Source organism: Artemia franciscana, chromosome 3 (genome assembly GCF_032884065.1).
Source record: "Artemia franciscana chromosome 3, ASM3288406v1, whole genome shotgun sequence".
In the NCBI taxonomy this organism is placed as follows: domain Eukaryota; kingdom Metazoa; phylum Arthropoda; class Branchiopoda; order Anostraca; family Artemiidae; genus Artemia; species Artemia franciscana.
The window spans coordinates 23694694-23707636 of NC_088865.1; the positions used below are offsets into that span (position 1 = coordinate 23694694).

Consider the following 12943-nt stretch of genomic DNA (forward strand, 5'->3'; position numbering starts at 1 on the left):
TAGCCATTTTGTTCAACATCGTTTAAAGGTCTACTATCTATGGTTTTGGTGATGATATGATCCTCCATAGTCCCTGGGGAAGGGCTTTACACTGTATCGGACGTATCAATAGCACTTGTGTCGGTATGGGCGTTTCTGTATTGCATGTATCTTTGACAGATTTTTAATAGCTCATATAAAAGAGATTTCTCATTTCTGTGTCCTCCCTATAAGTTCGGCCATCAGCAAATTCCAAATGACACTAAAAACGAGACTTTTGGTGCCATGACTCAAATGGAAAAACTGGGGCTAGTGGCCTACCAGAACTTTTTAGAGTGACGTTTAATTGCTCCTCTTAAAGCTATTGCTCATATCTACGTGATTTTTAATTCTGCCATCTGTAAGTGTGATATAGCACTAAAAACAACACTTTTTGTGTCACTTCTTAAGTAGAAAGGCTTGGAAGTATAAAACGGTATCACTATTGCAATAATTATGGTGCAAAAACCCTAACTGAAGATTTGCAAGAACAGTTCCCGCATGTTCCTCCTCCAAGCCCCTTAATAATCTACGATAAATTTTGATAAAATATATCTAATTAGATTATTAGAGGCGTGGCTCTGTTAATGCAGCGTTGGACTTCAAATTAGAGTGTCTTGTATGCGATTTCTGCTTCTTTTTCTCAGTCACGGTTTTGTCCCTTCTATATGGTCATTTTCAGAGAGTTTCACTGTTTTTGTAAAGGTGATGCACTCATTGTTTAAAGTATGTCCCGAAAGGTATTTTGTCAAGCATTTTGATTCATGGGAGAATGGAGGTCGTTCAGTTCATAGTTTGCAACACCATCCTTAGTAAATCACTATTTTCATACCAAAATCGAATGGTGTAATTTTGTCAAAATCCTGGGAGGGGGGGTTAAAGTTGGAGCCAATTTTCTCAAGTTAAGTGAAAATGATAGAGAAAACTGAAAAACGAGCCATATAGTAATAAAAAGATTAATATGTACTAAAGAAAACTGACCTGTTTCAATGGATGCTTGAACTGTGCGGGCTATTTTAATTTTCACAGTATTTTTGGAGAAAATAAGAGGACGGGGCAAACTGGGGTCTTGGGAAAGAACTGAGGAAAAACTGGGAAAAAACTGAGCTCTTGGTGGGACGCTTGCCACCTCTGCCCTATAGCGAATTACACACCTGACCCCAACCCCTTGACATTTAGTGGTCCGAGAAGTGTAGACATGTGGCTCTGAAACTACTCAAAGTATATTAAAAGAAAGATTATTTATAATTATGCTTACTTATTCAAATTATATACTAGACAACTACGCCATAATATTCTCTCCATACGTAGTAAAATTGTGCACCCAAAGAGGAAGAAAGACGAATGAAAACGGTTCTTTTGAAGAATTTGGGTAATTCTTCCAAAAATCGTTACTTTGTCTGCTGTTTATTGAATATAAACATTTAATTTTTATGCCTGAGTTTTTAAGATAATTTTAATTGTATAGTGAAAGTTACTGATATCACAGCTCTTGTAAGACTATGAAAAACGTTATAGATTAGTTTGTTGTTGTGAGGCTACGTATTTACTTTTCACTCCTGAATCAATATTTTTGTTGTTTGTTTTTTTTTTTTTACTTGACTTTTGTGTTTTCAGTAAAGTGCTAGTTTTCTGTAATCCTACAAACATAGGGAAATATCACCAGTTGAATTATTTGAACTAGTTTTATTGATATATGAGATAGGCTGGGAAGTAATAATTTTTATTCGTTTACGTTTCAACTTCGCTCTTAACTTCCATCGGAAAAACTTCGTTCTTATAAATTGATTACAGATCAAGAACTAAGCATGGTCACTATATCATACCAATACCTATGTGTCTAAAGATAATATTATATAAAGTTTTTTCTTCTGGATATTTCTCCATGAAGCCTGACTTTTTATTGGTGAGGCTGAAGTATGCTGGGGGGGGGGCTACTGAATAATTTTAAACAAAATTAGGGGGATGAATGTGATAATACTGCAGTGCTTGGAAACTTCGGGGTAAGGGTGCAAATCTGCATTGCGAAGGGCTATATTCATCAAGGACCAGTAATTCTTGAGGTAATAGTCGAGAAACAGACTTGGCTTTACACGGCTTCATTGGTCTTAGTTAGCTTTGAGATGCGATAGTTTGTTAACGAGACAGTAAATTTAAAAGTAGCGTCAGAATAATATAATAGCGTCATAAAAAATAGCGTCAACTCACATAGTCAGAAGGTAGTCCATTGGTTTGTGGCAAGTCCCAAATTGCATTTTTGACATTTTTCCTTTTTTTATGTTTGGTATTTCTTTTTAGGTCCGAATCGCCTTTAGTAGGGAAATGTGGTGCATTTGCCACAGATGTGACATTACAAGGCCCAGTTCTGCCTGATTTACCGTTAGTCGATATAATTGCGCAAGAGATCGAAGAAACCAAAAGGTTGAATATGGATAAAGGTGAGTGTAGTAATTATATATGTATTTCCTTAAATAGAAAATCTACCTTCATCGAGAATTTAAAGGGTACATGTGTGGAGATACTTTCATATACCCTCAGTGTTTGTGGAGAGCAGAGACGGTATATGGGTGCCAATAAAAACTTCGATGGTTAAAAACTTCTAGACTTCTTCTAGATGATTGTCTGTTCTTCGTTCGCGACTTCAGCTATTTTTTTTTTTTTTTTATCTCAAGATGAAAAAACAAGTCTTACAAAAACAATATTGAGTGACATAAGAATCTGAGACCGGTTAAAAAACGACGGTATCCTAGACTTTTGGTTGCAAAACATAGCTAATTTGCATTTCCACTTGCATGTTATGAGTTTCAACCAATGAGAACCGAAGTGAATAGAATCGACCAGTGAGAAGATCTTCATTGGAATTTAGCCTGTGTTGACTAAAACTCAGGATCTTCGAATTCCCATCAAGAAGTTTATATACCAAACCCAGTTAGTGCATTCAAAAGGGATTCCCTCTCAGTGTCTAAATGCATAGTAGTTTCAGGTCAAACGATGAACGCAAAACTTACGCTAGTGTTAAAGAGCCCTAAAGGTACATGGACGTATCTAAAATTGAAAAAATGGATTTATATTCCACCTTGTTGAAAAATCTGGTACTTGCGTGTAAGCCAATACACACTCGAGAAGTGAAGTTAGGTTAATCCTAATGAAATATAACCTTTAGTTTATATAATAGTATAATATGGATTATATATTTGCACACTAGGGGGGGGGGGGTAAGGGTAAACTGTTTGGACAGCGCCCCTAACATAAACTAACCCCCACCCTAATGTGCGAACATATAGCCCAAATTATACAAGTCCAATGCATTGTATCACCCGCCGCTTGTCTTTGTAGCTATGAAACCGGTTTTCTGAGATCTAACCGAATCGTAATTCCTGAATGTGTACTGGCTAATACACAATTACAAAAAAAATTGTCCCGAATACAAAATTGCAGTCAGAAGTGGCTCTGCGCCACTAGATGTATTCCAAATTGCTTTTTCTTTCTTGTCCTATGTTGCAAAGTTTATTTTGTCACATTCTGAAACTATTCGAATCTGAAACCAAGATAGTTTCAAGCAGAAGATTTTGATCTACTTTAAGAAACTCTACAGTTTGGCTGTTCCCCTGTAACCTCTTTTTGAAGTACTGTAAAAACCATCTCAATAACTTCAAAAGTTCTCTTGACAAGTAGCGGTTTAGGATATAGGATACCTTCAATCGGAGCACGTTTGCAGCTAGGACAGAGTCATTCCAATGTATCGAACTGCAGTTAAAATAAACAAACAAGAATCACTTTTAATAGAACTCTATATTTACCAAACACGTCTCGGATTTTAATGCATCTCTCATCTAACAAGAAGGTAAAACTTCCCGTGGGATTTTTGGCTTGGTCAATACACGGAAAGTCAAGTAACTTAAAACTACGCCAATTAGTCTTATCGCAAAAATAAAAGATTCCATAAAAATGTGACGAAGCTTAAGTAATGAGGGGTTTGAATTCACTGTAGGTACTTGGATATCTTTGGGGGTGCTACTGTGGTGTACAGTTGCCTCATTCCCTGAGGAATTGAAAAGCTAAAACTATTTGGAAACGGCTGTAAGGGGCTGTAGTACAAGTTCGTTACAATGCTCCCAGAAATAAGTTTTTTCGCTTGAATAGGCTTTCTTTGGTCCTTCCTCGATATATAAGTTTTCTCCGTCTGATATTTGAAAGCAGGCTTAATTTTTAGAGAAAGAATTTGTTTACTTGATGTCAATTTATTGTGCGTTATCTCTAATTTATGTTTTATCGTTGCTAGCTCTGAGTTCATTGACTTGGCTTTTTGTGTATAATTATATTTTAAATTTAGAAAACTAAATATTGTCTGTTGTTTGTCAATAATAGATAAAAAAAATGGACAGCGTTGTTATAGTATGATTTTATTTGTTATAAAATGTGCGCAGTTGCTTTTGAATGTCTGCTAATTTAACTAATCGGTTGCATTAACATACTGTAAATTATTGATAAGAATTTCTTATCAAACGTAAAGTAAACTAGCGTGTAGGACTGAAAAGCCGCTAGATTTTTTTTTACTGTGTTTCATACACCGTGTTGCACGTGTTGGAACGGAAGTAATACAATAAAACAAACCATGTATGTGACGAAACGCACATGTAACAATTTTTTGAAGTTTTTTTTTGTACAATATATGTCAAAAAGGCGATTGATGTTACTCCTGAATAGAAAAGCCATGTTTCTCTTAATAATGATAAAAATTATTAACTAAATGAGGCGTATTTCTATGGACTAGAAACGAGGATGTGACACAAAGAAGCTTTAAAATATTTTGAGGAACAAGTAAGATAGATATTACTAATTGAAGTAATAGATTGAAGTGTTGTTTTTAAGGGAATAGGTTTTGAATCAGTGGTTGAAAAAAATTTCACATATCACTTTTTAAACTGTTCTAATAAAATCACCATATTTTTCGCTCTTTTTAGCATGAAGGACTTACAGAAGCTATTAAAAAGATTGAACAAAAAATGTGCTTACGCTTCAGTTGCTGATAGCATAGTAAATCTTAGAAATATGTTGGCTATGGAGCTAGAGATAGGATACTGAAGATTATGAATGTGAATTTTACCAAAGAAGAAGTGCCTAGCGATTTTCGGAAAACTTTAATCAAACCACTATAAAGAAAAGAGTATAAGTAACAGTAGCAATTACAGAGGAATTAGCTTGGTTTTTATAGGAAGCAAAATACTTAGCATAAATATACTTTTTGACTAAGAGATGCTGTAGATAAAGTTTTATGAGAATAAAAAATGTGGTCTTCGGAAGGAGAGAGGATTGCTTGATTTTAAAGTTTCGCATTTAGATTAATAATTGAGAGGTGTCTGAATCGTCAGACCCTTTTAGTTCCGAGTTCTATGAATTATAATCAGATATTATACCAGATATGTGTAGGTTTGTTGTTTGGTCGGTATGTAAAAAGCAGCAAAGCATAGTTGTGTTATATTCCTAGCAGAGTGGCTAGCGCGCTAGACTTAAGACCTTTTTTGCTTGAGGACAGGGTTTCTAATCCTGGTATCGCTGGTTTTCGTTTTAACGGGGGTCAGAGAGAGAGAGAGGGATCGGTATATTTAAAAACTATCGTAGCATAGAGCTAAATTCAGTTTTTTCACAAAAATCATACATTTAAACAAAAATCACACACTACAACTCAACATTAAAAACTGATGTGAAAAAAGGCACAAATGAGTTTGCGTATCGATTGGTTCGTACTTTAGGGGGTACAAGTTTATTTCGTAATCGAGTTCGGCTATTGGGAGGGGCTGGTTCGGGTAGTAAAGATCGGTGGCTCTTATTGGCTAGGATGAATTTTCCAAATTGGTGAATAATGTTCCAGCCGGACTTTAAGTAGTGGCATGACTCTGTAAGCTCCACAAGAGTTAACCCAGCTCCAAATGGGTATCTGGAGAAGTATAGAGAAGGTAAACAGGAAGTTTGTGCAAAAGCACTGTATGGCTGCCCCCCCCCCCCGCCCGAATTGCACTTCCTCACGGAATGGCCTTACCTGTTCATGTGGATTATTTTCGATGCAATTTTTGTAAGAGATGGGAAGGTAAAACTCCTAGATTTGAATTATGCAAACGAGTCAGATATCCTGGATAAAATGTTAACCAAATAAATCAATTTTTTACAGGTTTTGAGGTAGAATATGTTTGAAATTAATGTTAAGAAGACTTAATCGCTTAAATTAGGAACAGATAAGGATGAAGACGTGGTTTTAGGTAACTAAAAAATATGACCTACCGGATAACTTCACGTTCCTGGGTTTTATTATTAGTTTAGATATGTGGATTTAGTGTGATATTAAAAGTATTATAGCCATGACACCATGGACGTAGTCAGGGGGGCCGAGGGTCTGCCTCTTCCTCTTCCCCCTGAAATTAAAAATTTTCTTTATCTTTTAAGTATTTCTAGTTCGAATTATCAAATAAGACTTATTTCTTTTATTATTATAGGTCTTCCTCCTGAATTTTTTTTTTTTTATTATTGCCCTCCCCCCTGGAAAAAATAGGTACATGCTGTGACACCTCAGAGCGTTTTTTCACGCTGGAAAAAAGTTTGAAAGAATAGCTGACAGTTCTGGAACTAAGATTAGAATATTGGAAGACATCTTAATGGCAGTGGTCAAGTATGGTTCTTGAAACGGGACACTTCGGAAAGTTGAGGAAGATGTTTGTTTGAAGATGTTTGTGAAAAGTTGAGGTTGATGCGAGATGTTTTCCAGAGAAATTGCCTGAGGGTAGTATTAGGTTTTCGTTTGACTGAGCATATATCAAATAAAGACCTGCACAAAAAAAGTGGCTTCGATCCCACTTTCAATGGCTATAGTGAAAGAAATGTTTTAACGGTTTAGTCACATCTTACGGATGAAGGATGACAAATTACCAAAATCGTACGTTCTGGCCACCCATCTGGAATTTAGACTTCACGATAGGGATTAAAGAGTAAAGCGCTTAGTAGGTTGGGGCGGAGGAGGAGCGTGCCTAGCTTTGTTGGCCTCGTACGACATGGTCCTGTAGTGTATTATTAGTGCTTTAGGTCTGCGCATTTTAATTAAAATTTTGGATTGATTTTTCTTTCTTAATATTGGGACTTGCCGAAAGGGAGCTTTGAATACGTTTTTTTTAGTATACATAGAAAGTCAATAGCATGGCACAACAAGAAAGTCCCAATATCATAAAAAATAGGTTCAAATGTCTCTTGTTGCTGTTCTATCTAGAAAAATGCATGTCAGTCGATGATAATCACCGCTGGATTATTTCAAAGCTAAATCTTGTTTTTCCGGTGGGCTAAAAATGTTACGCAACTCTTGAATGATTCGGTCAATAATAAGGACTTAGTTCTGGTAGAATTGTACAGTCAAACAGTTCGTGGTAACGAACTGTAGTAAGGAGCGACCCGGCTCAATAGTAACCAAAACTCTAAAAAATGGAATTTTGGTACCAATAGCTACATCAAAAGAATCACATTTTAATGCTGATTTTAAACATATAAGTTTTATCAAGTTTAGTATTACCCATCAAAAGTTACGAGCCTGAGAAAATTTGCGTTATTTTAGAAAGTAGGCGGAAACACCCCCTAAAAGTCATAGAATCTTAACGAAAATCACACCATCAGATTCAGCGTATACAAAAATGTGGAATTTTATATTTTTTGACAGAAGGCAGATCACGGATGCGTATTTATTTGTTTGTTTGTTTTTTTGTGTTTTTTTTTGGTTTTTTTTCCAGGGATGATCGTATCGACCCAGTTGTCCTAGAATGTTGCAAGAGGGCTCATTCTAACGGAAATTAAAAGTTCTAGTGCCCCTTTTAAGTGACCAAAAAAATTGGAGGGCACCTATGCCCCCTCCCACGCTAATTATTTTACAAAAGTCAACGGATCAAAATTCTGAGATAGCCATTTTATTCAGCGTAGTCGAATAACCTTATAACTGTGTCTTTGGGAACGACTTACTCCCCCACAATCCCCGTGGGAGGGGTTACATGTTCAAAACTTTGACCAGTGCTTACATATAGTAATGGTTATTGGGAAGTGTACAGGCGTTTTCTGGAGGATTTTTTGGTTGGAGGCAGGGGCTGAGAAGAGGGGGAAATGCTGGGGGAACTTTCCATCGAGGAATTTGTCATGGGGGAGGAAAATTTCCATGAAGGGAGCACAGGATTTACTAGCATTACTTAAAAAAAAATGAAAACATAAATATAAAAAAGTTTTTTTTCAGCTGGAAGTAAGCAGCAGCATTAAAACTTAAAACGAACAGAAATTATTACCCATATGAGGGGCTCACCTCCTCCTAATACCTCGCTCTTTACGCTAAAGTATTTTTAGTAATTTCAACTATTTATTCTGCGGCTTTTGTGATTCAGGGGTCATTCTTAATGAATTGGGACAAAATTTAAGCTTTAGTTTAAAGAGCGAGGTACTGACGAGGGGGCGAACCCCCTCATATATGTAATAAACACATGAGAATACAAAAGTTCTTTACTTAAGCTAATTTATAAGTTACTTATATCTTTTACTTATAAAAAGATTCGTAAAAAAATAAAAGTTCTAGTTGCCTTTTTAATTAACCGAAAGTCGGAGGGCAACTAGGCTTCCTCTCCCGCTCTTTTTTTCTCAAAATCATTCGATCAAAATTATGAGAAAGCCATTTAGCCAAAAATTATAAATATACAAATTTCGTTTTAATTATTCCTCTGCGGAGAGCCAAAATCAAAACATGCATTGATTCAAAAACGTTCAGAAATTAAATAAAAAAAACAAGTTTTTTAAATGAAAGTAAGGAGCGACATTAAAACTTAAAACAAATAGAAATTACTCCGTATATGAAAGGGGCTTTTCCCTCTCAACGCCCCGCTCTTTGCGCTAAAGTTTTTTACTGTTTTAAGAAGTAGAGTTAAGAGAAAAAGTCAAACTTTAGCGTAAAGAGCGGGGCGTTGAGGAGGAAAAGCCCCTTTCATATACGAAGTAATTTCAGTTCGTTTTAAATTTTAATGTTGCTCCTTACTTTCATTTAAAAAACTTGTTTTTTATTTTATTTAATTTTTATCCAGAACTATACGCTGCCCATAATATTGTCAATAGTTGACCACATGTTTTTAAACTTTTTTTGGAAACTTTTCAGTTTTTAACTCAGGCGGAACATACTTATGGCCATGATGTCAATCTGTGGAAATATCAGAAATCCAATACAAAAGTTGCAACTCCGACAACGTGTAGTACTTATGGCCATATTATTATTCTATTGTATGAAATTGGGATTTTTGTCATTATCTTTAAATTGCGAAACACCATTGCTCCTGATGATTCGAGAGAAACGATTATCAACCTATATCCCATGTTTTAGAAACTTACTTTCAATGTAGTGAAATACTTCTTACTGGATTTCATGTTTGTATTCTAGCCATTCCACGGTTTGACTGAAATAAATTGCAATGCAAATTTTTTTACACTAAAACGCTCATTAAAATTCGGAAAATAATATACTAAAACTCCGAAAAATCTTAAACCGGAATATGCCAAAAAATCGCACTTAAAGACCTGAATATCCCAAAATGAAAATGACTGCTTCGGTTTTGAATGTGTTTCTAGGGGACTTCTACTGTGTTTTCAGAACTGCTGAGGAATCAGCTTCAGACTTCAGCTTTGTCCAAAAAAACGCATAAAAGCCAAATTGCAGGAAAAGAAACCTGGAAATGTAAATAAAATCCAACTGAAGCCTGAAAATAAAAGCGAAATTGCAGGGAAAGAAGCCTCAAAAAATGTTTTCGGGTCATTTTATATCTTATCTGCTAAATTATGCAAAATTTAGGCATAAAAGACATAACCTCAACTTCACGGATGCAAAGCTTCCTAGGCAGCCATTATTTGAACTGAAAGTTCAGAAACATATCTTCTTTTGAAAAAAAGAAGTTGTTTCCTACAAACTGGGACTGGACAAACTGAGGCAATAAAATTTAAGTGGAAATAGTTGTGGAATCAAATTTCAACCAAACAAAATGTCTTTAATTCTTTTCAAGTAATCTGTACTTCGAATAGAACCCGTAAAAGCTTAAAAAAATTGCACAAAAAGCAAGAAACTAAAATTGGACTAAAACTGATTGATATCACATCCTTAATTAAATTCACAGCATTGATTGATTCCCTTTGATCTTACACTGATAGCCTGTTTCAGCTTCGCGCTCGTCTTATTTCTGCTGGTCCTCAACTGCGTGCATGTACTTCTCGGATAAACATTCTCAATAGGCAGTACAAATCTCAGCCAGATCTTCTACAAGAGCATCTTGCGCAGTGTTTCCACTTCATGTTTTTCAAAATACCCAGAAAACTCTTCAATACCAAAATCCCAAAATCCCCCCTTTTTCTGACTTCTTTCCAAATCTTTAGTAAAGCCTTGTTTGCAGACACTTAGGATCAATTAGTCAAGACAAACTATTTTGAAACTGAAGATCAAAATATCTTGACTTGTGCCAAAATATCTTTAATATTATCATAAACATATGATGTTTAAAAAAAATCTTTTTAATTAACAACTAGTTAAGCTTGGAGTTGATTGATAAGATTCCTTTCTCATACTCCTGAATCTGGACTATATGAAGCTGAGTTGTTTGTTAACAGATCTATCAAAATAGGACAGAAAATATGAACTTTAAGAATGAAAGTCGCTTCAGATATCAATATAATAATCAAAATGGTTGGAAAGAACTAGTGAAAAATAAACTGAATATTTAATATAGTATGATATTAATTCCTTGAAATCTCAGCAACCCAACATTTTATTTAAGATTAACGAATTTTAATTTTTCAGTGTTATAAATAAAAAAAAATGTTTATCATCTATTTTGTTTGTTTTGGGTTTAATTTATTCTTTGGTAGTTATTTCTGGTCGTTTTAGGTTTGAGTCTTTATAAGACTTTATTTCTGCTCGTCTTAAGTTTTAATATTTATCTTTACTTTTCTTTCTTGTCAATAAGAAAAGATTGACTAAATAATCGTTAGTCAGGCACAAGAAAAGGAACAGTTCAGGCTTGTGAAAAAAAGATGCTGAGGTTTCGGCGATTTTCCCACCAACACCTACTAATTTCGACATAATTCCCATTTTTTGAAGTTGTGTCTCACTCCTAAATGCATACCCACTCCAGAATAAAATCAAGCGTACACACCTTGTGGTGATTCTGGAAATTTTTATTTATACCAAAACAAGTTCAAAGCTTGATACATCATGACCTTAAGAGATCAAGTTAGTAAAAAACGTATTGCCACTATACTATAAATATTTATTACCCTAAACTTATTGAAAGTTTGAGCACATGAACCTTTCTTAACTAAACCAGGACGACGATAGGCGAAGGGATAACATACCCAGGAATTTGAAAGTACTTTTTCTGATATAATTTTATTCATTTTGTTATAAATCAAAAAAATAAAGTAATAAAAAAATTGTTCTTGTTAGATAATCAAACTATCAGCAGTGGATTCCTATCCAGATCTTTGCGACCAGATTATGAAGCGTAGATCACTAGGCTATCAGTTGAACTGCCAGACTACACATGAATTATAGAAAGAAATATGGAACATTCTGAAAATAGAAAAGTGAAAAATGGGAATTGTCCCATATCTAATAGCCTAAAGAAATTGAATATATATACATATATATATATATATATAACTGCGGCTAACAGTTCGTTGCGCCTGGTGACAACCTAATGACAGTTTAATGGCATTGTCCCTTGTTAGACAGCCTAGGAAATTGTGTAAAATATATAATTAGAGCTACATAGCTCTTGATGGCAAACCTGGAGGCCTCCTGGGCAGGTTTCGGTAGCAATTCATTTGTCTCACGTTCGTTTATCATTTTATATGCTTTGACTTTGTTCTTTTTGTTTCAGTGCTTGAGAGAAAGAGGAGGACTTCTGAAAATTTAGCCAAGTCACCACCAGACAACTCCACTAAAGAACCGAAATCCTCTCAAGGGTCCAACCAATCCTTGCAGCATATCGGTGAAGACTTTGTTCTTATTGATATGGTCCGTATCTCTTTCTTTCCTCGTTTTTTACGTTGCAAGTTATCTGGAATTTCCTAATTATGATACAACTCCTTGACTTGTATTTTCAGTGGAGGTTGTAGTAAACTAACTTTTTAACTAGGCTTAAACGTCAAATCACTTTAACACCCGAATGAAGGCAGAAAAATAAGTATATTTTTTCAAGCTTTCTGAATATAAACTAAGGCATTCTTAGTTAAAATAAACAACAATTCACCGCGTGACTCATATATTTGCCCGGTAACCGTCTAATGGCTGGCTTCTCCTGGTTAGAAGCTGGCTTCTCGTGGGCATGGAATGAGGGCCAGGGTCCCCATTGGAAACCTGATGATTTCCTTAGTATGTCGGATTTGCACCTTAAGGGCTAGGAGATTCAGGTTTGGTCGACTGGTGTTTGGAGATCATGTACTCTAAGATTTTATAAGCAGATTGAAGTAGTGTATGGAAAAGAGTTTTACTTGAAACTGAAGCTACCATGGAGAGCGCTGAGGTGTTTGCTGCAGGTGCGAGAAAATTGTGTGCCATGGCATAGGGGGCACTGGGATTCTTATGATGAAGATGGCCGGAAGTTATGTGTGCTTGCCCCCTTTGTGAGGAGTACGGAGATGATGTGGAGCACTTTATGAGTAATTGCCAAATTTGGAGGATTTATGGAGTAATCTTTTTTTTGGGGGGGGGACCACGGCTCCTAGGTTTTTGGATACCTCTTCTAAGGATCTAATTTTTGCGGTGGAATGTTTTATAGAGAATGTTTTAGAGGCATGGTAGTTATGATGTCGAATTGTTGAATGCTACTATATATATATATATATATATATATATATATATATATATATATATATATAT

At 35.3% G+C, this 12943-nt stretch overlaps 1 protein-coding gene across 3 annotated transcripts in view; it reads left to right on the forward strand.

The window, feature by feature from the left end:
* The window catches only part of LOC136025046 (autophagy-related protein 13-like), a 108009-nt gene that overhangs the window by 87409 nt on the left and 7657 nt on the right, over positions 1-12943 (forward strand). For all 3 annotated transcript variants that reach the window (XM_065700721.1, XM_065700720.1, XM_065700722.1), the window contains 2 exons: positions 2317-2456; positions 11943-12079. In XM_065700721.1, coding sequence (XP_065556793.1) covers positions 2317-2456; positions 11943-12079 — 277 coding nt within the window. The remainder of the gene's footprint in view (positions 1-2316; positions 2457-11942; positions 12080-12943) is intronic.